General features: G+C 33.9%; 3 protein-coding genes across 7 annotated transcripts; 1 reads left to right on the top strand and 2 right to left on the bottom strand.

Annotated features, from left to right (window-relative positions):
- Window positions 1–238: 238 nt before the first annotated feature.
- Window positions 239–3,155, bottom strand: Fam92 (CBY1 interacting BAR domain containing protein Fam92). Of its 3 annotated transcripts, none has more exons than XM_090107489.1 (8): window positions 2,958–3,155; window positions 2,509–2,668; window positions 2,251–2,397; window positions 1,918–2,142; window positions 1,702–1,740; window positions 1,391–1,516; window positions 515–619; window positions 239–360 (listed from the first exon to the last, which is right to left on the bottom strand). In XM_090107489.1, exons 1-8 carry the CDS (start codon window positions 3,092–3,094, stop codon window positions 307–309), a joined length of 993 nt encoding a protein of 330 aa, XP_089963615.1. In that variant the 5' UTR covers window positions 3,095–3,155; the 3' UTR covers window positions 239–306. The 3 variants fall into 3 exon arrangements, with proteins under 3 accessions (XP_089963615.1, XP_089963607.1, XP_089963624.1); XM_090107481.1 differs by having other exon boundaries at window positions 2,248–2,397; window positions 2,958–3,152; XM_090107498.1 differs by lacking the exon at window positions 1,702–1,740 and having other exon boundaries at window positions 2,248–2,397; window positions 2,958–3,150.
- A 1,388-nt stretch (window positions 3,156–4,543) lies between these two features.
- On the top strand, window positions 4,544–27,426 carry Rab3GAP1 (RAB3 GTPase activating protein subunit 1). The gene is made up of 4 exons (XM_090111196.1): window positions 4,544–5,877; window positions 6,086–6,270; window positions 25,384–25,639; window positions 25,863–27,426. Exons 1-4 carry the CDS (start codon window positions 4,624–4,626, stop codon window positions 26,622–26,624), a joined length of 2,457 nt encoding a protein of 818 aa, XP_089967322.1. The 5' UTR covers window positions 4,544–4,623; the 3' UTR covers window positions 26,625–27,426.
- Window positions 6,609–24,875, bottom strand: haf (leucine-rich repeat and fibronectin type-III domain-containing protein hattifattener). Of its 3 annotated transcripts, none has more exons than XM_090111180.1 (5): window positions 24,607–24,875; window positions 10,021–10,188; window positions 8,187–9,749; window positions 7,772–8,108; window positions 6,609–7,457 (listed from the first exon to the last, which is right to left on the bottom strand). In XM_090111180.1, the coding sequence occupies exons 1-5, from the start codon at window positions 24,607–24,609 to the stop codon at window positions 7,195–7,197; spliced, it is 2,334 nt and encodes a 777-aa protein (XP_089967306.1). In that variant the 5' UTR covers window positions 24,610–24,875; the 3' UTR covers window positions 6,609–7,194. The 3 variants fall into 3 exon arrangements, with proteins under 3 accessions (XP_089967306.1, XP_089967312.1, XP_089967300.1); XM_090111186.1 differs by having other exon boundaries at window positions 7,790–8,108; XM_090111174.1 differs by having other exon boundaries at window positions 7,568–8,108; window positions 24,607–24,874.
- Window positions 27,427–27,892: the final 466 nt, after the last annotated feature.

Below are 27,892 nucleotides of genomic sequence, written 5' to 3'. Positions count from 1 at the left end.
AAGAAGATGTGACTGACCATTTTAGGATTACCCTTGGATTACCTTATACGTTTTTAAAGATTTTATTATTTTTTTATTCATGCAGAGGAAACGAAATAGGAAACCGGAATGCTCTGTGTGTTAAGCGCATGCGCGTTTGCGCGGATGATAAATATGTAATTTATTATTATTAAAAGACAATTATATAGATACATATAGTTATGTAGAATCAAAAAGGGAAGAAAATCAATGAAACTAATTTTTTTCTCTTAAATTTTTAATTTATTCCTTTGTCGTACCGTACGTATGTATTAAAATACAAAATGTTCATTTTGATTCTGTTTCTTCCGTAGAACTTTGTTCTTCTGATTCTTCCGTCTCCTATAAAAAACAAAATCATATTAATTATAAACCTAAATCGAAGAAAACGTAGAACAAAAATTTTAAATATGTTCATTTTCGTTCACTAAAAACGTAAAATCAAAATATGCTAAAAATTTATGCACTTCCTAGTTAGTTGTGTACTTTTTCTTACCGAAGTGTCGTCCTCATCTTTAGACGATGAGTGATTCATAAGAGCTGCTATGGAGCTTGATCTTGCTTTCAAATTATTTTCGGGAGACCGGAGCCTTCCAAGATTCTAAAAAAAACGAGAAACTAATTATTTTTATCAAATAAAATTGTTAGTTACGTGTTTTACGTTATTTTTCACGAAAAATACATATAAAAAGTGAAAAATCTGTAGTTGATAGAACTCGTAACTATTTAGTTGGTATGTACCTAATATCAAATCTATACTATCTATACTATATTTTTTTAATCCTTTGATCTTTCATGGTAAATTCGCGTTCGCCTTAACAAACTTCGGTTATTTTATAATTCTATATCTTCAATTGCTTCTTAATATTTGCATCGTCGTCGCTATCCATTTTTAATACGTTAAATAGGATAATTAACTGTCACTTAAACGTTAGGGGGTCGAATATTCACCCCCTAAATTTTAAGGGCTACCTAACGATTTCGGTGACACTTATCTGTCGGTGAAAGCAAATTTTACGTTAGGTATCCCTTAAATTGACTTAGGTGACACTTAAATTTTACGGGTCGTTGGTGAAAACGGGCATTAATGTTATAAATCTGAAGAGTTGGTTTGTTTGAACGCACTAATCTCAGGAACTACTGGTCCGATTTGAAAAATTCTTTCGGTGTTAGGATATCAAGACCAACAGGAGCGGAACCGCGCGGGTGAAACCGTGGAGCGCAGCTAGTCTGTGATATATCTATATACATATCTAATGCCCAAGTTACGAGCGTGACCCTTTTCCTTTTTCATCCCGTGCGATTCAAATCGTCGTTAAAATGTTAATAGGCAAAATAAAAAAAAAATATTTCATCATTTGTAAACATCTACCACTGAATCTTCTTCATCTTTTTGCGGGGATAGTTGCGGATTCATCAAGGAGGCTAGTGATGACGATCTTGCTGATATTCCAGTGCTCACAGGTTTTTCAGGAGAGCGCAATTTACGTTTGAAATTCTGTAAATGTTTAAAACATTAAAACTGGTATAAAGTTGAGACGAAATGGTTAACTATATGTTTCGTTTTAGATTTCGGATTGTTCTTTATGAACGACGTTATGTTTAATTGATAAAGGAGAAGGTGGATAGATAGTGTGCTACATAATATATCATAATATGAAAGTTTTATAAGAACATATTTACCGTCTGATCCTCTTGTTCAGAAAGTCCTGTGATTAAGAGCTCAAGAAAGAATAAAATAAATTATTAATAAATTAAGTTAATAAATATCTACTTCAGTCTTCACGTGGTAAAGAAGCTGTTAAATTTGTAAGACGATTAATATTACTCAACACTTTCCTAATATTTATTGGAACAAAATTAATCAACATTTGGTCATATGCCCAAAGTAATGCTTACCTCCAAGTCAGCCTTATCATTTATATCACCAATTTGTCGGTAGGCCACCGTGAGCAGTTCCACGGCGCGCGAGTGGAACGTCATCTCGACCATCACGAAATCGGTTAGCAGCCCCTTTAGTTGCTGCAACTTGCGACGCTCAAAGAACTCTGTGAGTTCACTCAAACCCTTCGCGGTACGGGACATTTCCGCGGACGCTTTTAGAAGTTCCGATTCTGCGTATGTCTAAAGGAAATAGACACTCATTGTAGGAAATAGGAATGTGATTACTAAAGCAATGAAGATTTATTTCAGGGAGGTACGAAGCAGGGTATTCTTGAATAAACCTACCACCTGTTGTCGGTTGAATGGTTGTCTCTCTCGAGCTTTGTCTAGAACCTTTTTTCTTGCCATTTCCTTTTCCCTAACACTCATCGTGTGTTTTAATTCTTCTCTCGCATGCTTACAAATATTTTCATATTGACAGAGTTCTCCAATCACCTAAAAAGAGTTTGATATTCTTTACCTCACTAAAATAGCTAATTATAAACGTTTGACATATTATATACCACAGTTAACCGTTAGTTTTAAAAGCGTTTTGTATGAACATACCTTTGCTTCTAATCGTTGTACTGCACAATTTCTGTATTCTTCAATAGCTGTTAACGTTAAAGATAAGTTATCTAATCCGGCACTAAGAGACTTATTTACAAGTTCGTTATTTGCGTATTCCTTAATTATTTTAGCAAGTTCATCTCCCATATCTCGTAGCCTGAAACGTAGAAGGATGTGACAATAGCTTGATTATGAGTGCTAAGTAACCATACGTCGTAACAATGATATTGAAAAATGGAAATTCTGAAAGTATACGGACGAAACGGAACAACAGGTTAAGATAATGGTCTGTTTGAATTGGGTTGTGTCGATCTTCCACTGCCGACGGAAGTATGAGTCCAACATTCTCTGGAGGTCTTGGATGCAGTGTAACCGCCTTCACCTCGAAATAAAATAAATATACCTACATTTGCAATACGGAGATACTGTAAACCAGAAATTTTTACCTGGCAGTTTTTCTTGTATAGTCACCGAAGCCTACGCATAGTTCGCCGAAATTCTTTTCCACATTTGTAATACGGTCAAGTATAAATTTGGCTTGTTGTTCATAGCTTAAAGAATGCGAATTATCTCCTCTAAACATCGTGTATTATTCCAATATGAATAAAATAACTAAGAGGAGCTTTAAAATATTTTGTTGTTTATTTGTTTGGTAGTCATGACGACCGGGACGTGTTGTAAGCTTTCTATATTATTTACCATTATCTACATTACATGTACTAGCATAATTCAATGAATAAAATGAAGCTAATTGGTGTTATCATCATATGCATTTTGGATTCCAAATTTTTTTATCATAATAGTTACAAAAATAAAATAGATAAAAATTATCACAGACATGTATCAAGATAGACTAAGCGAGTGTATGTACTTCCCGTGTCCAAACTAAGATTATGAAACTTACTTGACGCTGGCCTACACTCAGTCCGCGCTTGCAGTTCGCCAAGGAAAGACGTGAAGCTGAATAAAGTAAAATGCCGAATTACGCCGTTATAAACTGTAGAAACTCCACAGCTGTGAGTGGCCGAGTTAGCAGAGATGTTTCCTTCCACCGGTAAGTAATTTTCTAATCAGAATATGCACTATTTATTTTAAAATCAAATAAAGAATATCTGTGGAAAACGATCGTGACAAACACGGATACCAAATCATACGAAATGATTCGGAATACATTGCGGCTTTTACTTGGCACGGTAAAGATCGAGTCGTATGATAACAAGCAATGAATAGCGTCTTCTCATTTTTCTGTTCTCATTTTTCTGTCCAATTTTGTGGTTAGTGATGTTCATTTGATGCAACAGTTCTCGATTCTAATCGATTTTATAATCGAACAGAAAAATGATAATTTGAAGGAGCAATTTTTCAGAAAAAAAGGCATAGATTTTTTTTGTCAAAACTCCTTATTGCTTAGACTATGTTTGTTTTTTCAGTTTTCCAAGTAACCCGAACATAAAAGGAAAATGGATCGATGCAACGGGACATAAAGATTGATTGATTGACAGTTTCATTACTTTCTTTCGATGGCCTCTCTAGTACGTAGTACATGGTAACTCAATGGGCATATGTAAGAAAAAGCTAAAACACATTAGTTTACTTGTTAGAATATTAAAAGGTTTATAACTTTATTTTATCATCCCTCTGTCTATGGTAATTATCATTTTTCTGTCTTGAATCGATTTAGTAATCGATTACGATTCATTTATTTGACTACCTCTTAGACATAGATCTAGTTTGATCTGATTTCTTTCGATTTACTTCGATGGGATAGGACGATACTAGAATCGCCGCGCGAGTGGCGGCCTAATCGATTTAGCGTAAAATGAAATTAACATCACTAAAAAGCGCTCGTGACGTCATAACGCGTCAAGGTCAGTACAAAAAATATGACACGCTTGGTTTTCATACAGATCGCGGTACTTGCGTAGTCTATCTATGTCTGTGAAAATTATTAAGAATATGAAAAGGTAATGAAAGCTGTACCAACAATATTTTATATGCTGTTACATCTCAATCAATGTGTGTGTGCGTCAAAAATCAATGTGTCAAAGTGGCCGTATGTCATGAACAGCTGTCTCATAGTTTACAAATAAAAATATTTTAATAAAATTTAAAATGAATGAGGAAATAGATGAATATGATATTTATCATCAAGATTTTACAACCGCATCGGAATGGGAAGTGTTCATAGCCCGATTAGAAGAATTAATGTTAGAATGGCAATTATCTAAATCTAAATTACCAAAACAGTTCCCGGAGAAGAATACAAAGAAATGGATTACGAAAACAGAAGATTTAAAACTACATGGTCTTGATTTTAAACTTACCTATCATGCGTTAGAATCCGTTAAGAACTCGGACAATATAGAGGTATCTGACGAGCATACGTTATTGAAAGAATTGCAGGATGGTATTTGGGAATCGACGTCGAGATTTATGGATGATAATGATGGCAGCGCGTTTCCCGTATCGAATTGGTTTGGCCTAAAACGGTATATAATGCTTTGTCCTCGATCACCTCTTGTCGAAGGTAGCATTATAAAATTAGTAATGAGTTCAGTCAATATTGCATTTGCTAATGCTGACTGTGGCGTACCTTTCTTTGTTAAAATAAGAGAACATTGGCAACACACATACTTAGGTATTTACGAAGACAGTGATTTTAAAATCAGTTTCGATACAATACATTTGGAGCGTATTTCTAATCAGTGTTCACATCTAAGTGGTCTTGTGGGATTGTTCAAATCCAAGATATCATCACCAATTCCCTTAGATGCTGTTGTTATTTCTGTTAAATTTTCATATGAACTCAAAAATTCTGATACCTTTGCATGGAGACAGAGATTGCAATCTAATGAATTTTTATCAATAGATGGATTTGATGTGAAAAAACTAATTGAAGTTCCATTTGGCTCAGAGAATAATCCCATACAAAGTGCTCTCCTGAATGCTGTATGGCCTCAATTTAGGGAGAGTGCAATAGTGGACTCTTCAACATTTTCTGATATTGATCCTTTAATGGCTCCGACTTGGACAATAACAATAAAAATGCGCACCAATATTACCTGTCTGCTCTCTGATATGATTGAGAAAGTGATGAGTGTACTAGATAACAACAACCTGCTTATGGATGTGTTAGGTCTAAGTAAAAGTTTGGGCATAGTCAATCCTTTGCACAAAATAACAGAGGCACCAATAACAATATCAAAACTTGTGAAAGCTGCTATGCGACAAAATACATCAGTATCAGAATTTAAGGGGCCAATAACTGATGATTTGTTGATGCCATTGTTATATTATGTTTTTCCTGATGCAATTGAAAATAGTACATTCACATATCCAAAGGAATTGGATGTTGAAAATAAGCAGGTAAATATTCCATGATGTTAATATTATGTATTTAAAATTTAAAACACAAAATTGTGATACAAAAATGAGTTTTGTGTGAAAAGCCAATTGTAAATATTGTTGATTTGTTAAAAATCAAGTAAATTGAAAAAAAAAATTCTTAATGTAATGTGGATTTGCTTAGAGATTTTTATATAAAGTATTATGTCAGTAACTACATGTGTTTCAGGAGAATGCTGATGTGAAAATGTGTAGTTATGTCAAGGCGAGTCCTGAAGATGGTTTAGTCTGGCGACTCTCGGTGACATGTGCTAGACTTATGGATGCGGGTGGTCTGCCATACCTTGCCCACTTTTGGTATGAATTTGTACAGGAGCTACAGTATAGGTGGGAACACAGGATTCTTGTACCAGGGTAAGTTATAATTAAATTTCCAAATTATTGCATTGAATTTTGTAAGCTTTTTGCTAGTAATTATTTCTTAAACAGTATGTACTATGTAGTTACTGGTATGCAGATTCAATAGGTATGTAGAATAATAATAATCAATAAATTATCATAGAATGATGGTTCTTTATAATTACAATACAATATATTATGTAATACAATACAATGTACTTAAATAATAATTATTTACTTTGAAACTGGACTGAAAGGGAAAGTTGTGTGAATACAAAGTTTGGCAATATATATGAATTTATATCTTAATTATTATAGTGAAAAATATGGTATTCAGTTTAAAATAAGACACATTTCAACATATTAAATATTTATTTACACACATTTTATTAACCAGTCACTTATCTATAGCACCATTTGGATCTGCTTCCATTGTGTTTTTATAACACTAATATGTACAATTTATTATATAATTTTACTATACATTCTCTACATTCTATAGTAATCATTACATTATACATGCCATTGGTTTCATGATGAATCAATCAATGATTTGAACCACAATGTCCTTCATCAACCTAGGTTCAAATCTGTTTATTAACATTATATTTAAATATTATGTTTTAAAAGAAATATATACAAACGAAAAGTTTCTGATCGCAATCACAAATAAATAAATATTTTTTAAATAAAAATAAGAAAAAGAAAAAACAAAGATAATCATTTCCAGTCCTTCCTTCACCTATTGCGACACCTAAATGCTTTCAAAGTTAAGTCACTATTTGAATCGTGAGCCTCGCAGCTATGACGGTGAGAATGTCGGCATGGGTGGGCGCGCTTCCGAGGATTGCATGACGATATGCAGTACTTATGCACTGTCCGTGTTGGCAAATAACGTTCGTGACGCCTCATTTCGCCCAATACCGTGTTTTTCGTTCGCTATAAAGGTACGAGGCCGCCTCTGGTTGTTGGGTTCCGTGCCATATAAATGTCCATATCATGATCTGTCCAGTTATCAGATGTATCGCAGTAGCCTAAGCCGATTGAGCCGACGCTGTAGCGACTCGCGGGTCGTGATCGCGATCTAGGTCTTCTTCTAGACCCAGCCGTGCCACTCGTCACTCCGCCCGCAGCTCCGCTTAGTGACAAACGAGATGCTCGTTCTGATGCAGCTCCCAATGATTGACGCGATTGTCGAAGATCTATAACATAAGAAGATTAATTTTAAACGTTGTTTTGTTTGTTAATTATTTTGTATTGTGTTGTAAGGAAGTGAAAGCCAGAAAACATTAAGAGATATAGACTGTCTCACCGGTTCTCGATCCTAACAAGCTTCCAGGATATCCAGGCGCGCCGTAGCGGCCAGAATGTGAATAACTGTGCTGTGATTGGCCATCAGCCAGTGAACGCGCGCGTCCCGGTCGGCCTTGTAAAGGATCTGGAGCAGCCGGTTCAGTGAAAGAACGTGCACGCGGAATAGATCGTGCACTATAAGCCGACACCTGGTCCCACTCACGCTGCTTTCCAAACGCACCAAGCGTAGTTAACGACGACAGCGGACCATTGGGACTTGGTGTTCCAGTAAGTCCACCACAGCATGGATTTGGTAATTTCTCAGGCGGTTGCGTGTGCAGACGGTGAATAGTTCTCGATCGCCTGCGTGATGCAGCTGCAAAAATAAGGACAGCTACGACGATGGTTCCGCAAATTGCGGCACTAGCTGCTATCGTAATCTTGTCCATATTAGTAGCCGAAGCTGAAACTGTTCGAACTTCTCTGCATTGCGAATACGGTACCGTCTCCGGACTGACGTGCACTTCCTCTAAGGAAATCACGCAAACGACGATACACTCCTGAAAATTAATTGAAATATTTTAATTTGCATGTAAAAAGGTAAAACTTATGTTCATAAAATGAATTTTTAAAATTACCTGGGATGGAACATTTTTTATTTTGAATTCTCTTTCACTTGCTTCGAGAGGCGGCCCTTGTTTAAAACTCTTGTCACCAAATAACCTATATACTACACGAAAGCCTAAAATATTTGCAACATCAGAGTCCCACTGGATAATAACTGAATTATCTTGTCTGTATGCGTTTTTCACAATTACTTCATTTGAGTCATCAATCTTAGGTTTTTGCTGTGGGAAGCTCATCACAACAGGTGGTCGTTGATTTGGAGCATGTCGCCAAGTAGGCGCTGCTGGTCGCACTGCTGGTATTCGAGTAGTTGATTTAGTGGTTGTTGTTGTTGGGGTTGTTACAGGAGGCTTAGTGGAAGTTTCATTATAGGTATTTATGATTTCAGTAGTGGTAGATGTTGTCGTTGTCGACGAAGTAGTTGATGTTGTTGTAGACGTGGAAGTAGTTGAGTGGTTTGTATTCCATTCATTAACTTTTTTACTTGTGGTTGGTAAGGAATCTGTTACTTCGTGTAAATCATGCTCGCAAACGAGCTCATTAGGCTCGAAACTATAAAAACCGCGTTCACGAAAGTGTGGTGGATTACCGCAAAATTGGGGATTTCTCTCGCGAGATGTGACTTGAAGTTCACCATTGCGAATCCATTCAATTATCCAGCGAAGCCGGCAATCACAGTTCAAGAAGCGTCCTCCTAAACTAAGCCCGCGGAGAGTGAGATTCAAATGCGCTAATGCTTTCTCAGGGACTGTTGGTAAAGGATTACCATCAAGAGCTAATAAAGTTATGGAAGGATTATTTAAAAATGCATCAGTCGGCACTTTGTTTAACAAATTAAAACCGATGTCTAAAACTCTCAACTCGGTTAAAGAGGCAATCGCTTCCGTTGGAAATTCAGGTAACAAGTTATTAAGGAGACTAAGTGAACTCAATGTAGTTTTAATACCTAAAAAGGCATCTTTCCTTAAGTTCACGAGCAAGTTCCTCTCAAGATTCAGCGCCGTCAGTGATTCTAATCCTTCAAAAGTTTGAGAGCCGTCAGGGCCAGGCAATTCTCTTATACTGTTTTGAGAAAGATCTAAGAAAGCTAGACTTCTCAGTCCACGAATACATTCTGGTACAGATTTTTGTTTAGTGCCTTTCAAATTAAGATTTTTCAAAGAGTTTTCTAAACCTGCAAGAGCATATGGCGCCAGTGTTACATTATTATCTGAAACTTTAAGAGTAGTGAGTTCTTGTAGAGAAACAAATGCATTGTTTTCAATATACGATATTCGATTTTTTGATATATCCAGAAGAGAAAGGCTGGTTAAAATGCTCAATGCTTTCGTAGGAACTTCAGTAAGCTCGTTATCTTGTAAATTGAGATTCTTTAAAAATTGTCCTTGTCCTCGAAATGCTTGATCTTCAACCTTCTTTATTTTACAACTTGATATTTGTAGGTTATGTATAGCAAGATTTATAAAAAGATCATCTGTGAGTTCCACTACTGTAGAGTTATTTATGTATAAGAGATCTATGGTGATTTTGCGAGCATTTGAATTCAGAGCGAACAACAATGTTGAAAAGTTCACCTGTAAAAATATATTAAAAACTTTTTAATAAAATATTTACTACTTGTTTCAATTTAAATTGTTCTTTAATACTTTATCGTATCCATAAAAATTATAGACACTCAACAATGTACATAATTTAAATAATAACAATCAATACTAAAAAATAGGTTCAGTCTGTAATTTGTGCCATTTGCAACAAATATATAAACATTAAAATGATTTATCGGATTACTCCTCAGCTAGCCGTGGCCTACTATTTAAAATAGATACGACATAATTAAGTATATACCTGATCACACTGTACAGACAATTGACGAGCTAAATTGTAAGCGCACACGCATGCTTCCTGTAAGGCTGGTGATTCCTTCCACGGACACTGGCCTTGGACATGCGCGACAAGTGTGACGAATAGCACCGTTACTTTCCACGGCTTGACATGTAGCCTTCTTCGGTTCTCCTGGAATTAAAGGAAGATACTCATTATTTGAATAGAGGCGTTATGTTATATGTTTGTTAGACATAAGTCTGACCTTATGGCACTGTTTATTCACTAAGAAAAATCTTGTAACATGTATTCTTGAAAATTTATATTTACTTAAAAACAGCTCTATGCATGAGTTTAGAAGTCTGATTTCATCGAATATTTATATAAATGAAATACTATTTAATATTTATATACTGAGGCAAATAAACAAGTTTTCGTGTATCACCAAAACGAACGACGAAATGACGATTAACTCATCAAATTATACTTATGTTTTGGTGATTTATCAATGATTTCACGGAACACTTTTCGATGATCACTTTCCTCTTAATCATAACCAGTAACTTTCTCAAATCATATGAAGCCGCAGCGGGTTTTAGTTTAATAAATATGGCTGCGTATAATGAGCTGTAATCAAGCGGTGCATGGACCGTTGTAGAGAAGTGCATCGTGGGCGCTTCGAGCAAGCAGCCCGGAAAACTGCAGCTTTCCCTGCGCGTGTAATGCTAAATACGTGTCTGTTGTTCACCGAACCATAAGAAACAATTAGATATGCGTATGTAGTGGCCTATGTGTTCATTGTTCATTTTAAATAGTTATTGTCAGTGATATTTTATTTATATTTTCATACATTTGCAAATAATGTTATGTTAATGTAGAGTTTCTTACTTCTTATTTTCTCTATATGTGCATTGGGCATTCTCAAATTAATGAGATACATCTTTTTAAAAAAAATCACATTATTATCGAAAGAAAAAAAAAACAATTAAGGCTTCGCCCATCACCGGAGATCAAAACGTAATCGCAGCACGCCACAGATTGTGCTCTACATTTTTATTACTTCTTAGTTTGCATGTAGTCACACCAAACTTCAACGAGGTATAATATAATATGTATGTATAGCTATGCCTCAACTATCGTATGAGAGAGGATACCAACTCATTGTTTTCTTTACAATAACGGTTATTTAAATTAAGCAGCCCACATAATAGTTCATGGTGAGTAAAATCGTAAGAATGAGCGTGAAAGTTTAAATTTATAATTACAACATAAAATTAAAGAATACATTTCTTTAATTATTCGTGTGATGCTGTACGTTGGTATGGGACCGTAACACTGGCCTATTTAGATGAGTCAACATCCGATTTCGCTGCTAACGGTACAATGGAAGTCGACGTACAAGATGAGTTTAGGTGACCGATTCACTTTCGCGTGGCCTTTGGATGCTATACCTGTTTTAGACGTACGAAGATGAAACGTAACGAATTTGTAGTTGTATATATTATAAAGCCACATTTTTAAGAAATGATATTCGAATGAATGCGAATTTGCATTTGCCAAACGAAATATATGCATAATACCAACTAGAGATCGAAGTTGGATTTATTAATATTTAATTAAGATTTATGACTAGTCACAACTCACAGTTACCGAATCTAATTATTAAATCATAAGTTAGTAATGAGTGGCACAATCACCACATAATAAAGATTATTCTTGTATTACCGACTTCTTTTAATCGATGTTAGAATGATTGATTTTTTGTGAACTCATTGTTCCTTTATAATCCGTAATTATTTTGTAAATTAATCGTTGTTTTGAAATAACGGCGGTTAAACTAAAGTATGTTTGTGAAGAGAAATCGATAAGCAGCATTTAACGATTGGTACGTCAAATTATTTCTCAGAATTTTATATAATTTTTAATTATCTGTTTATTGGCTTTAACTCACTGCAAAACATATATTATGCAACCATATATTATGTTTTTGTACAATTTACGTATAATATGGTAATAACCAATGACTGTATTGGACTGTAATAATCTATTACAAACTTCCTAACCGATTTTTATAACACACTTTATCGAATGTGTATTTACAGATGATAAATATAAAAAGTATCTATGTATATGTACAAGAGTCGTGTTAATTCGTAGCATATTGTTTAGTTCTTGATAAGAATAATAGATGGCGCCAGTAATACGTTGAATCGCGCTATAGATATGTTTTTTCAATGTGGTAAATGTAGCGATGTATGAAATTTTGACCATCCTTCCCAGGACCAAACGGGGGATGATGATCGGTTTAATCACGTGTCTACGTGAAGTCCGCCGCCGAATGTTACGCATTAGGCGGGCCAAAACCATTCTGACCCCAATTTTCTTAACCCATTTTAATAGAAAATTCAAAATTGACAACATAACAATATCACTAATCATAAGTATTAAAAATAAATTATTAAAGAAAAGATAAGGATTTATGAATTTGTATTTTGTTTATCTGTTATCAGTGATCAGTGATTATCACACAAATATTAATTCGATTTGATACGTGTATTTACTATTTTAAAGTGAAACTTTTATTACATCGTCTCAAAAATTTTTGGTCTGTGTAGCGCATGTCGCGTGTATCGCGGAGGTATACCTACTCGGCAGCCGACCGTCACGCGACATGCGCTACACAAAGCAGTGTTCGCAACCGTTCGAACAGTTTCACTTTTACCGTGGTTTCATAAAACCACACAACATTTTTTTATTTACCCTTCGACATTTTCAAGAATGGAAATGGATGGAAATGGATTCTGAAAATCCACATTAAAGAAATATGACTGCAACTAGACCAAGTATAATCATTGAATGAGAACAAACTGTTGTTAGCTGAGATGGTGTACTTGAACCGGGGAACAACGTGACTAGATTTATCGAGTGCCATCGCTAAAACAATGTGCACTATTGCCTCACCAATCACGACTTCCATTCTGTTTGGCTTTTTGCATTTTATTTCACGACGAATCTTCAGTTCAGAAATAAGAATAGCAATTTCTGTGAATGAAAAATTTAAAAGCGTTTTGTTATTTATAAAACTAAAAAAAAAATAGTATTACTATGCGGATTATACAGTTATAATAATTAATTTCATACAATCTACATACTTATATTTTGAATATAATAGCTTTAAGAAAAATTATTTCCAAGTTACTATAGCGTAAGAGCGTATACGCACTATGCGGGTAGCCGCATTGCGGGTAGCCGTCCGGCTGACCGCAAGCACAATTATGTACGTAAAATTCATTTCTATGCGCACTGCGATGCGGCTACCGCAGACCGCACAGTGCGCATAGAAATGAATATTACGTACATAATTGTGCTTGCGGTCAGCCGGACGGCTACCCGCAATGCGGCTACCCGCATAGTGCGTATACGCTCTAAGAATTACGGTTATTTATTGAACAATGGTTGTAACTGTGATCGAAGAATATGACGTGTGGAATTTAAGAAATTTATCGTGATGTAATCCAGTTCTGGATGATTGATGATCGCAGTAGCGGGTGCGTCGATTAGCCGTGAAGAAATGCCGTTAGGTGGCGCTGTCGTGCGCATGCGCGGTCATGCCGACTCAAGCGCACCATTTCCATGTATTTGTAGAGCTTTGGTTAAATTTAACATGTGGTCGCATAAAATAGTAAATATATTAACAGTTTTATGCCGTGATTACTAGGTTATTTCGTGAAAGTAAAGAATGAGGCATTTATTACATTTATGATATGCTTTCGCAGGCTATTTGACAAGGTTTTGATAACTGTCTCAAATTATTAAGATACGTTTATAGAGCACACAAAACACATGTTTCTTAATTTTTTGTAGTTATTCATTGAGAAAATGGAAAATAAAAACATGATATTCAAATACGCCGCCAAAACACAATTTTGAAGAATATGGCGTCTCGCGACCATGGTGACGTCACAGCGGCGTAAACATCAACTTGCTCCTAGTTACTTATTGTTCGTTTTTGTTTTAATTATAGTATAATTAAGTTAATCTGTTTAAAAACCAGAAAATGAGTTCTTATAGGTAGTGTGTAGTTCCTGGATGCAGAAATACAACTATTAAAACCCCTGACAAACTATTTATATGTGCTCCAAAAGATATAAAAATGCGTAGAAAGTGGTTGCAGTTAGCTCGCAGAAATCCAAGTGATATTAGATATATCAATTAAAACAGTTATATTTTTTTGTGAAGACCACTTCGATGTAAGTATGGTGTTGAATACCTAGTAGGCAGTTTATTTTATTTGCAATACATAGTATAAATCGTCTCATTACTTACCTGCTTGAGGTAAGATAATGATATATATAAATTGATTGATGATGACGTGTTTGTATTGATATTGAAAATAATCAATACAAACACGTCAATCCTATAAACTGGATGGCTGAAATGAAAAATAAGGGACTTAATCTAAAAAATGTATACTTCATAATTATTGTGCTATTGTGATTCATGTTTGTAGGTACAATTAACTAAAAAGGTAATGAATGACGATTGAAATATTAACTTACGTAGCTGTTTTCACATTTCTCAATTGAGGAGCATAAAAATCTTGGTTGTTTTTAAAGAACATGCCAACCATTATAGCACAGTATTACAATATTATTTCCTAATTATAGCGTCCACTTTAGGTAGATTTCTACTGTCTGCTTTTTCGAAATTAGGTTCCATGACAAACAAAAATAACACATAACGAACAAAACTGATTACAGACACCTTGAATCACAAGAAATAAGTTATACAAGAAACAAAACCAAAAGCGAAATTCAGCAACGACGTGAGTAAACGTTGGGATCACTTGTTATTTACGCCGCTGTGACGTCATAGCAGATGCAGCCAATCATGGATGTTTTCGGTCACGTGGTCATTTTAAAAAATATGATGTTTTTTCTCGACGATTTATAAATAAATAAGTTATTATTTATATCATTTATTAATTTAAATCGCTTCAAAAACCTTATATATATATGGATTACACAAAAAAGTAATTAATTTTTTATACTGTCAAATAGCCTATTATAATGTATAGGTACGTTCATATGTATGTAGGTTCACAATTCACATTAATTGTGTTATATTTTAAGTAAGGCCATTTTTAATTGTAGAAAGTCAAATAAACACTGACAAATTTATTTGTAGAGCCATTAAATTCATGAGGTATAATGCGCTCTCCATTTTTGTACTATGTGGTACACTTGACTATAATTATTAACATTAAATTTGTTGTATAATTCGGTCGTAAAAAAGATTGCATTAAATCTGGCATGGAGATATTTTGATACCCGAGAAAGGACATAGGCTACTTTTTATCCCGGGAAAATGACGCAATCCCGGAAATCCCACGGGAACGGGAACTATGCGGGTTTTTCTTTGACTGCGCGGGCGAAGCCGCGGGCGGAAAGCTAGTTGTTTATAATTAAGTTTTGATTATTGTCATGTTATTACTACATAGTATACAACAAAGTCGCTTTCTCTGTCCCTATACCCCTAGGCCCTATGTATGCTTAAAGAAAGTTTAAGTATAAAGTATTTTTAAGCTATTGCATAGCTTCTATCGCGGGCCTTGAGCGCGGCGGGGACCGAATCGAGAAATTCCGTAACGAAAAAACCTCACGCTCCCCACTCCGACGGGCTCGGAGGTGTGGCTTGAAGGCATGCTATGCAATAGCTTTACCGCAGCAGTCCCCGAGTGCCACACGTCGTTTTTTTATATGATGTAAAGTTGCACTAACCTTGATATATGATTTATAGATATCTATCTATATAAGTTTTATTTGATCATAATAATTGATAAGTTACCGTGCCCATAGGAATTTATAGATTTTTGAAAAATAAACATAGTGAAGGCTAGGCAATCTTAGCTTTCGATTGCCTAGCCTTCACTGTGTTTATTTTTCAAAAATCGATAAATTCCTATGGGCACGGTAACTTATCAATTATGATCAAATAAAACTTATATAGATAGATATCTATAAATCATAATAACTGTAATTCATTATTTCATTACGTTGCAAAAAGTTCAGTGAGGATATCACCTGTTACGATAATTAACTCATTTCCTATATTATATTCTAATTGTGTTGAATTAACAGGCTATATATCAGTAACGCCAAGTTTTGCAATAATGACGACGTAGAACAATAATTGATATTTTTCCTGACGTTATTGTAACATTCAGAAATTTTTAATTAGGAACTCTTCGTGTTTCCTCTATGAGTCGAATATTTCAATGCATTCAACAGTATTTTCGTATCGATATTTCCGACGGGTCTGTTCGTCGCTTCTCGTTTCAACATCAGAGTCATTTTCGTTAATAATGTCGACTATTTATCAGCAAGAAATGAAAGCGAAACAAGAATGTCAAGTGATTTATATATTATATGACTTAACGTCAGTTTGTGCATTCCTTTGTAGATGAGAAACTACTCACTCTTAACACGCTTTTCAGTTTTCTATTTCAACAATTATTGTAAGGATTAACTAACAATTTGAGTATATTTTTGTAAACAAATGAGCGATTGCTGAAGTGATCGTCAATGCTAATAGCACAGTTGACAGATATATACTACGTACATACAGTTAGGAAACTAAGCCCCCCCCATGAAATTATGACGTATAGCTATAGGGCTGTTACTTTTTGATATTTAACCGACTTGAAAAATAAAGGAGAAGGTTATCAATTCGGCCTGTATATTTCTGTTTGCTTTTTTTCACAGTTGATTTTGTGGTAATTTGGAGATTAAAACCCGTTAAAATACAAAAATGGTGTAGCCTAAACATGAATTTACAAGAAGAAACAATCCGAATTAATACAGCTTGTAAAAGTAATTATACGTTTTTATCAGTGCTATATTTCGAAATCTAGTTTTGTTATGGACGCCGAAGGCTATTTAATGTACCTAAATTATTTATAATGCTTGATATTTGTATTATACATATATTCAATAATTATTTTAAACCAGAATTTACAATACTTGTATGTAGGTATACCTACTAAATTATTTTTAAAACGATAAATTAAATTAAATTAAAAAACACAAAATATGCAAAAATAAATTAAAATTATTATTTATTTATTTAACTATTTTATGTACCATTACATTACATAATATTAAAAGAAATGGAAAACATGCATAGCACATAAGGCAACCTTATCGCTTATCAGCGATCTCTACCAGGCTGCCCAAGGTAAAGGATAATGAATTAATGAATTATAGGTACACGGGCGGCAATAAAAGTAAAGATAATAGAGAATAAACTAAATACATATTTATGAAAAAGAAGAGGGAATATAATACATACATATTTATTTAGAAGGAAAAGCTAAATTAGAGAAATATTTATATAAAAGAGTTTTAAAGGAAGTTTTCGAGGAAGCTCGTCTAACAGCAATTATTATACGAGCATAGAACCTCTACCTTTTTGTTTTAGGAAGAAAAAGAAAATAGTTTGACAGACTTAGTGCTTGACAAAGTGGAGACGCCACGTATCGATAAAAATACAATAATTATTATAATATCTATCTTTTTCTTCTCTAATATTTACGTAATTATGCACATAAATTTAAACAAGATTTTTTTAAGGTTTCCTTTTTTTATATTTTCGTGCTCTTCTAGATTGCGTAAAAAATAGATGCGATCTTTAAACAGACTGGACTCCTAATAGGTACTATTTGTAGAGCCTATCATTTTGATAGAAAATATGTCAACATAATATAAAACTCATACTGCCATATCTATAGAAATTTAAAAATAGTCTCTTTTTAACTTGTAGTCAGATATGGTATTTACAAATATATTTATTGAAAGGGCTACAAACTGAAACAATCGATATTTATTTAATGTGAATTGACATCACTTTAAACTTTTTTCCATACTATATTCAAAATCTGTGGATGTGTCACCCGCTACTATCGATCCCCCTCAATACCCTTGTAAACACGCTTGATGGGGGGGGAGCCATTTCGAACATTTTGTATGAAGTTTCCTTACTGTATGTATCTGTATATTGTGCTAATAGTCAATGCTTTGTTTTACAATATTATCTACTTATTTATGATAATGTTAGTGACAGTATATTACATTGTTCTGCGTATACTTTGCGTAGTTTTGTAATTTATTACTATTTAAATTACGCGGTAAATGTTTTGATTTGAATTGCAAACAAGTTATTACATATCTGTACATAAATATTTTAAGCATATTATATTTTTAGTCGGTCATCTATTTATATACTTTTTGATTCATTGGAATAAACGTTTTTGCTTATTTTTAAAATATATCTTTTTTGTTTGATATTACCGATTGGGATGCGTATCGTGAGCGTAAAGAATAAATTGTATGTTTATAGTCTGTAAAAAAGAGCAGTGTGCATTCTGGTTGAAAAAGCGAAGAGTGTAAAAACACCGGTATGCGGTGGTGCGTTAATGATGAGATGGAGTCTCACCTGTCGCGCATTTTATATTCCAACGTAAAACAACGTATCTCATGATATAATCAAATAGTATATACAAATAGTATAGTACCATTTCTAAAGTATTAACGACTAACGAGGTATAACCATGTCTAAATTCACAGCGACATGTAAAATTCGTTCTAAATACGACGATGCAGATGTTGTCGTGATCAACTCATAATCACTTAATTTTGCACTTTCTTCTTTATCATACTTTAGTTATTAATAAATCATTTCTGTAGAAGGTGATCTAGCCATTTTTTAATGTCATAAAATATTTTGTAAGTATATAAATTGAAAATAACATTTTATAATTATGTATTTATTGATTCAATCTAAGACCATTTGAAGACCACTTCATGATTTCATAATATTTACTAAAAAAACTAATATTTTTTTCTAGTCTCTGTATTGAAATAAGACATGAAAAGAATCGAAATAATATCTTGGATTGTTCGCGTTATGCTGACTGACTGCGTGCTGGCCGCGATGGCGACCGACGCGAGACCAATAGCCAGTCTTTCCAATACTTATCGTTAATATCATTCGAAAAGAGTTCCATTAGTTTGTCACAAGTTTTTTCTTGAATCAATTACGAATAAAAATCTAGAAATATTGTTGAAAAAGCTTTAAGTTTAAATTTAGGTACCAAATGTTTTATGCTCTACATGAAATCCTAGTCCACGAACATAAAAAGAAAAGACATAATATTATTGTAACATAGCATTATTTTATCTGTGACAATACTAAGTAAACATTTATGTGAATTTTCTATGCCACATTTACTGATATGGCCTTATTTAGTTAATAATTCAAATTGCAATATTTTCTCAATTCTTTCTTCTAAATCCCTTTTTTATTGGTCTCGATTGATCTTTGATGAGAATATAATGTACATATCTCCATCATACACGAACACGTCTGAAAGCAGTTACGGCCGGTGAGAACGGTCGCAACTTATTTGACATTTGCACAGACATAGATAGACTACGCAAGTACCGCGATCTGTATGAAAACCAAGCGTGTCATATTTTTTGTACTGACCTTGACGCGTTATGACGTCACGAGCGCTTTTTAGAGATGGTAATTTCATTTTACGCTAAATCGATTAGGACGCCACTCCCGCGGCGATTCTAGTATCGTCCTATCCCATCGAAGTAAATCGAAAGAAATCAGATCAAACTAGATCTATGTCTAAGAGGTAATTAAATAAATGAATCGTAATCGATTACTAAATCGATTCAAGACAGAAAAATGATAATTACCATAGACAGAGGAATGATAAAATAAATTAATAAACCTTTTAATATTCTAACAAGTAAACTAATGTGTTTTAGCTTTTTCTTACATATGCCCATTGAGTTACCGTGTACTACGTACTAGAGAGGCCATCGAAAGAAAGTAATGAAACTGTCAATCAATCAATTTTTATGTCCCGTTGCATCAATCCATTTTTCTTTTATGTTCGGGTTACTTGGAAAACTGAAAAAACAAACATAGTCTAAGCAATAAGGAGTTTTCTTAAAAAACTCCCAAGATGACACTTTAACTAATGGCGTCCATGTCATAATATTTATTTTTAGTACCTTTGTATTAAAATACTTAAAAGTTCTAGGTCAAGTCGTATTAAATGACAAAAAAAATCTATGCCTTTTTTTCTGAAAAATTGCTCCTTCAAATTATCATTTTTCTGTTCGATTATAAAATCGATTAGAATCGAGAACTGTTGCATCAAATGAACATCACTAACCACAAAATTGGACAGAAAAATGAGAACAGAAAAATGAGAAGACGCTATTCATTGCTTGTTATCATACGACTCGATCTTTACCGTGCCAAGTAAAAGCCGCAATGTATTCCGAATCATTTCGTATGATTTGGTATCCGTGTTTGTCACGATCGTTTTCCACAGATATTCTTTATTTGATTTTAAAATAAATAGTGCATATTCTGATTAGAAAATTACTTACCGGTGGAAGGAAACATCTCTGCTAACTCGGCCACTCACAGCTGTGGAGTTTCTACAGTTTATAACGGCGTAATTCGGCATTTTACTTTATTCAGCTTCACGTCTTTCCTTGGCGAACTGCAAGCGCGGACTGAGTGTAGGCCAGCGTCAAGTAAGTTTCATAATCTTAGTTTGGACACGGGAAGTACATACACTCGCTTAGTCTATCTTGATACATGTCTGTGGACATTTGAAATAAGTGTTATGATAACAGCCTGGAGTGAAGCTTGGAATAGCGATGTTTGCCAAATGCGGATGTCTATGAAGTTGCGCTTAATCTATTTAGAGATCTCTTGGGAAAACATACTATTATGTTGAGCTCTTCGAACAAAACAATTTTGAACAGCTTTAAGTAAAGATGATTTAGGTATGGCCATAAGAGAATGTCGTGAATGCGGAATCGTGACTTTAACCTACAATTATAATAAATAGTCTCGGCAGAATAATGTCTAAATTATGTTCTGCAATCATGGTTTTATGAGAAATAGATTTAAATGCAATTATAGTGTTTTGAGAAATAGAATAAGGGAGTCGTTTTCTTCGACATAACAAATATTGCTACTTTTACAGAAATAGCTGGATTTGTTAAAATTATAGTATTAACTCATCTAAATTCTAACTATCAAATGTAATACATATTGATACTCCGCTACAGAAAAAGCGTGCACGTAGAAATGAGAATTGAAAACGACTCATCTCGAAGTTTCCCCGCAACACGGTGCACGGTGGAAGTCACCACTATTTTCTAATTGCTAATGTAAATTACTAAAATGATGTCACATTTCTCTCACCTAGAGACGCGAGAATCACATCGATAGAAATCACTTTCTTTCATGCACATGTTACTGATGTATCTCACTGCTTTGGACGTTTCACAAAACATAATATATACCTTCATTTTCATATTATTGGCGACTTTTCAATTAAAAAAAATCGTATACTTTGACCACAAGCAGTAATTGTAGACATTGACAGTAAGTATAGCTTAGTTAATATTTTATTCGAATTTGACCATTGTTTGGGTTTAGCGGTTAAAACAACCAACTAATCATAAGCTCAATTTCCGCTTCAAAGTTTAGGTCGGCAGGACAGAAACTTTGTTTGTTTACTCAAAACGTAAAACATTTATATCAAAATCATATTATAATACGTCTACGGCATATTGACGTTTGTGAATAACCAAACATGGTTTCAATTCAAGTTCAATTTGAAACATTTCCTCAAGTTTCTTAATCAATGTTTGAAACTGGGACTACACAATTGTTTATTTCTATAGCTATACAGCTTGTGTTTTATAAATAGGCACTAAAGCAACACATCAATAAATAAATAAATTGCTATGATGAAAGTACTGGATAGTAAAAACTACTACATCTTAAAAACCCAAATGTAAGACGGCACGTGTAACGTGTGAGTCGTATTTTACAGGAAAAGGCATGTAAAATCGCACAAAAGTTCATGTCTATTAGTTCCATAGTCAGTAGTCATCAATCTTCGTAAGGGTGTGTGCACCGTGTCGATGTGAGGAAGACGAATGGTACACCTGGACAAGATCAATGAACCATAAAGTCCTGCATGCCATAGAGATGCATTGTAACGTGCAAAATACTTTGAAACTAAAAACCAGAACGAGCAATAACTGTACAAAAAATAAATAGGGATGTTTTTGTAAATTCGTATGCAAATCGAAATTAATAGTGATATTTAAGCGAAGGGTTTTGATTGAAAATTTAATATTCGGAACTGAATCATTCTGTAGCGAAATCAATAAAACTCATTCTTCATACAATCTTTTAAACTTTAAAGTAAAATTCGTTTAAACTGATTATATGTACGAATTATCAGGTCAGCTAAATGTAAAATGAATAGGTTAAACATAATGATATAATAGAATAGTTTAAAGAATATAATTTTTCAATGTTTGCTTTCTTCAAGAGTTATATTTTGTATGTGTGTTAAAGTACCATTTGATGGAAAATTACGACAAGGTTTAAAATCAAAAACTCGATTAGTTACCATCTAAATTAATTAACGATTAGTATTAATATGCAAATTTCTAAGCTTCATTTGGTATAGAATCGTTTTCTATCTAGTTAAAAATTCATTAATATGATTATTATTTATTATGTTAATATGTATTTACAACTAAAAATATGATTACACAAACATAAAATTGCTTCCATGTATTAAATATGTAAGTACTAGACTTATACGTATAAAATCATTCTTCGATTTTGACATAAAAATAAATAACTTGATCCTTTTTACCAAAATATAAAGCGTTGTGTTACATTGATTTCAGCATGAGTTTGTCCAAAAATGTTATGTTAACGTCGCGATTGGATTGGAATTCCTAATAGACGTTGCGTGTTGATATAGTTAGTAATGAATTAGGAAACGTAATTGTTTTTGTACCCGACTGCCTTTATATAACTGTATTTGTTCAACAGTAGGTAAATGTGACAAACGAAAGAAAGTTTCGTCAGGCTGGTCATGGAAAAATAGTTGATTATGATAATTATAAACTGCAAGGTTTACTAGGTGGTCTATTCTTAGAATATCCATAGGATATGATTAGAAAGTCTGTCACTGAAATTATAATACTATATCCATAGTTTTATAAGTATCTTTATAATAAGGATTTTATGATTAATTGATTAAAAGTTATACAGAAATGTTCTCATCCGTTGAAAAGGTGTCATCGTGCAAAGGCGCCGGCATAAGTTAGACAGCAGATAAAACATGTATCCAATGTAAACAGTTACTCGCTCTATTGTCTAAGCTTTTACATGACATGGAAGTGAAATTGACAAAAACCGTTCTTGACAATGAGAATGAGTAGTTCCATCGACGAGCTATGAGATAATTATGCAAGACGTGTTTTATATACTGGTTTAAGAAAGTATAGAAAATTTCGATGACTGTGTCATATTTTTCAAATACTGTTATGACAGTCATGTTTTTTTAATGATTATTATGAAGTTGTGATTATATAATTATGATTTATATAATCATATAGGATGGGCGAAATAATTAATGCCATTAAGTAAAATAAAAAAGTCTTCTAAAAAAGGTTTAACCAAGGTATAACTTTCTCTTTCTTCACTCAATAAATTAAAGAAATATAATATAAAATTCCGTGGTAATCCATCTCTCATCAGTCTAATTACCTAGGGAGTTTCTTTATTACACACGCTACAGGTACCTATGTCATTTTATGTTAGAAACTAAATGCCTGCTAGGTATATGGAATGAGCAGTCGAGCTCATACCTTTTTTATATGTATATTTTTATCGATTTTGATTACAGCTATAAGCCATGCTAATGCAAGTGCATAATTAGTAAGGGAGTTGGTTGGTCTTGGGTTGGCTTGATTTTATCTATTAGCATCTGCTAATTTGATTTTTAGTAGAGAGAGGTTTGATCATTACAAAAAAATAACCAAAAATCGATCAACGTATTGTACTTTTAAATTTTAATATTGAGGTATACTAAAGTGCAGGTTTTTTCGCTGATACTGAACAGTTAATAGAAATGCACACTTTTAAAACTTTTAACGTCTTATGCAACTTTCGTTTTGGAAACTTTTTTCTTGCGAGTTGCGAAGTTAAGCTTTTATTGAACTTGCATCTCTACCTAGATACTTGGTATTCGATTTTTGAAAATTTAATTTTAAAACTTTGTGATCGTCAGCTATAGAACAGGATTTTGGGATTGTTAGTTACTAAAGCATATATAAAAAGACATATACGTTTAAGTAACTATGATTTCAGTGTTAATGTACACATTTTATTTCTTTAGCATTCTTATTATATGCAATGCATTGAAATATTAAGTTTCTATCTTAATCTATTTTTAATTCATTAACTAAACTATGTTTTTATATTGATCCTAAATTTATTATGTCTTAAAAGCTATTATGTGTACGTAGACAGCTTAAAGCAATTTCATCTCTTCCTATCCATAAACGCCGGGAATTTATAGTTTGCGCCGGTAAATATTGATGCATATTCTTTGTAGGTCAGGTTCAGAGCACGGAAGCTAGGAAATAGCTTTCTACGCTTAGATTATATGTTTACAAAAATTATTGAGACAATTACCATTTTTGCACAGTCCTGTTCTTTTAAATCCTTTTACACGCACTCCTTGTATCACTTGTGTTTAACACTCACACAGGTTTTCTTTGGTCACCGATTTTCAGTCATCATTAGTACATTAGAAAAAGAGGTCACTGTCGATAGGTTTTCGATAGCGGTACTATGCGATCGCTCGCTTTAGCTCCATGTCTGGACGTTCTCGCGGTCGGCGCCGACGGCTCACTGTGCGTACGCGCCGCTGTTCCCCCCGACGCGATCTGACCCGTGCCTAGTGGGCTCCCAACTCCGGTAAACAAACGGTTCACCGACCGATTAGATGTTAAGATTCTTGAAAAAGTTGCTTCGCGGACTCGCCTGCCTTCTGGTCTCGCTACAAATTTGTAATTCAATATGATAACGGTTCTAAGAGCGTTCGCGCGTTTAGTTTAGTTTACGTTGTTTGTAGGTCATGGCATACAAACAAGATTTTTTTTAGAATGCCGATGGCTATAAATTGTGCAGGTACATTTTTATGTACTTTTACGTATATATGAATTATCTTCGTCGATTGAAGTTGAACTGAAGTAAACTATTAGGTATCAATTGAATTTGCATACACGAGAGAGAAATTTCACCGACTTGGCCGTTGCGTATTCTTTACTTAATTTTGAGGTCACATATTTTTTTGCTTTTAAATTGCTTCTGTAGTGAAAGTTATAATGATGTAGGTTTACGTGAATCCAAGTATACAATTAATAACTATGTTTTCTTTATCCATGCTTAAACAGCTTTTATTTTCAGAGTAATCGACGGAGCACCAAATGCGCGAACGTGTTTACTTCATCAAAAGCTGCAGTTGTTGAACTGTTGCATCAAAAAAGCTGTCGAAAATTCTACTGCTTTACCAGGAACCTCTTCTGAGGAAGAGTTTTTCGATTGTTCTGATGACGAGGAAAATGAAGAACAGTTACCCTGGAATCGCCCCGTTGGGAGACTCAACCGCTTGGAAAATGCGACTTTGAAAAATGGAGCTCCCCTTTATGTTCCTCGTACACAAGTGAGAATTATTCTTTATGCATATTTTTTTAACCTCCTAATATAATTCACAAAATTTCTGCACATGAATGTGTGTCAGGCATGATACGGTTATTACTGTCCAATTTAATTTTAGATATTGACACTAACACATATCTTTTGTTGGCGGAAGAGAAAGTAATTTGATAATAAAATACACTTTCTACAACGTCCAGCTTTTAATTTTATAATTTATATTTTGATAGGACCCAGCGCCAAAAACCGAGGATCAGTTAGAAGAAGATGCTGAATTAATGGTACGATTAGGAGATGATGCGAAGGCTTCAGAATTGCGAGCTAGAATGATGAGTGCATCTCTACTGTCTGATATGGAAGCTTTCAAAGCTGCCAATCCTGGGGCGGAGCTTTGTGACTTTGTGCGTTGGTATTCTCCAAGGGACTGGAAGCCTGATGATGGTGGTAGTTTGGGCGATCGTATGCTTTTACCTGGTAATCCTTGGCTTGAAGCATGGAACGTCGCTAGGCCAGTACCGGCTGCGAGACAAAGGAGATTATTTGATGAAACTCGTGAAGCAGAACAAGTTTTACATTTCCTCCGATCTAGAACGATAGCGGCAGTAGTTGAACTTTTGTTACCTGCTATATTGAAAGCAGGTGCTGTAAAAGCAATAAGTGAAGGTGCCGTCGGGTCTAATTCTAGCTTGGGTGGCATCGACAAGAGGAGAACGTTTGAAATTGCTGCAAGGGATCTTTTCGATGCGGAGCGTGAAGTGTGCAGATCTAAGTGCGTTCGAAAAGTATTGGGAAATAGTGTTGAGGGGCAACCGTTAGATGTTGCGGGTCGATCGAGAATCCTGAATGCGATGGGAGGAGGTTTGCCTACACCCGCCAGACGGGAATTTACTTTGCGCGTTAAGGATTCAGTGGGTCCCCAGATCATGCGTGCCGCTCTCTCTAACGATATGACAATTATAGGAGCCTTTACAGAACGTACCGTGTGTTTGTAACGAAATATATTTTTGAAATCAAAACTTAGTTACCAAGATTCTAAAGTCAATTGAGTGATAATATCGTGTGCTGTATATGAAAAATAAAAATAGGTTTCTTTTGAGTGCTTTCACAGAATCGCTATGAAACTCTAGTTCCGTAATTGGTGCTTTAGCAGATTTATATTCACAAAGCACGTATTCCAATGCATATTCTGATTCAATTGTATTGAATTCTGAAATTATGCCATATACATTATACATATATATTTCCACAATGATTTTTATGCCACGCTATTTACACATTGACTGCCTAATAAAATATGCGTATTATTTTGAATATTATGTTTTCATTATTGTTAAACAAGGTTTTAGGTCGCTAGGGTAGTTTAAATCTTTATAGCTTAGATTTTTTATTGAACATGTTATGAAGTTTTACTTGTTATAGTACTTTTAAGGTAATAAGACTTCCGACAAAAATTTTATCTTGTTAATAACCGCAAAATTTATTATGTATAAGGAATTGAAATCTTATGATTATACGTAATATTGTATATTATGTAGTTGAAAAACTGTATTGTACAATTTTTATGTTCATTTGAAAGTACCTACTGCAACATAATATAAATAATTAGTTTTAAGATATAAAACACAGTGCAATAAACACAAGCAAATGCGATATCTTAAAATTGCATAAAATATTGATACATATAATAATTACTTGAGTTATCGATAAAAATTGTCTTGTTTCTGAAATTTTATACATATGACAGAGGGTTCCAAAATAATAATTAAATAAATAATATATGGCAAATTGAATAAACCGTTTTATTTATTATTCTAATTTTGATGCTTTTTATTACTGTATTTAAAATGTTTACTGTACAAATTGGTAACTTCAAGCACATTCAATTACTGAAGTATTATTATTTATCACCATCTATCTAATAATATGTTCAAACTCGTCTTTGAAAATAAATTCTATGTTATATATCCATATGTTCGCCTGTGTTAACTGTGACAGTAATGTCCTTATAGTTGGATATCAAATTTCCATTTCCCAATGGCAGAGTGGGCTTCGGACTTACTACTTAAAAGGGTTAGCACAAGCCGAAATATCAGAAAGCTGTGGTCGTAACGTCAACGAACGTCAAATTTATTTATTCTGTATCCGAGTATTGTGTACCCTAACGCAAACACCAAATATTTATAGAGAAACAGTGGAAAACTAGAAATAGAGATACGGTTGCGGTAAATATCGGTTTGATACACAAATGTATGCAGGGGTA

This window comes from Colias eurytheme, chromosome 2 (assembly GCF_061535395.1).
Source record: "Colias eurytheme isolate Ceu_HAF_F1 chromosome 2, ilColEury1 Martin Lab GWU primary, whole genome shotgun sequence".
Lineage (NCBI taxonomy): Eukaryota > Metazoa > Arthropoda > Insecta > Lepidoptera > Pieridae > Colias > Colias eurytheme.
Note: the sequence above shows the minus strand (reverse complement) of the source record. Positions and strands in the feature narration are given on the sequence as shown.

Coding starts and splice junctions, on each gene's coding strand:
- haf (XM_090111174.1), bottom strand. Junction 9,750..10,020: donor TGTCTGTACAGTGTGATCAG/GTATATACTTAA, acceptor ATATTTTTACAG/GTGAACTTTTCAACATTGTT. Junction 8,109..8,186: donor TAAAAAATGTTCCATCCCAG/GTAATTTTAAAA, acceptor ATTAATTTTCAG/GAGTGTATCGTCGTTTGCGT.
- Fam92 (XM_090107481.1), bottom strand. CDS start 3,094: ATGTTTAGAGGAGATAATTCGCATTCTTTAAGCTATGAACAACAAGCC. Junction 2,669..2,957: donor TATACAAGAAAAACTGCCAG/GTAAAAATTTCT, acceptor TCTACGTTTCAG/GCTACGAGATATGGGAGATG. Junction 1,741..1,917: donor ATGATAAGGCTGACTTGGAG/GTAAGCATTACT, acceptor TTCTTTCTTGAG/CTCTTAATCACAGGACTTTC.
- Rab3GAP1 (XM_090111196.1), top strand. CDS start 4,624: ATGAATGAGGAAATAGATGAATATGATATTTATCATCAAGATTTTACA. Junction 6,271..25,383: donor CACAGGATTCTTGTACCAGG/GTAAGTTATAAT, acceptor TTTTATTTTCAG/AGTAATCGACGGAGCACCAA. Junction 25,640..25,862: donor TTTATGTTCCTCGTACACAA/GTGAGAATTATT, acceptor ATATTTTGATAG/GACCCAGCGCCAAAAACCGA.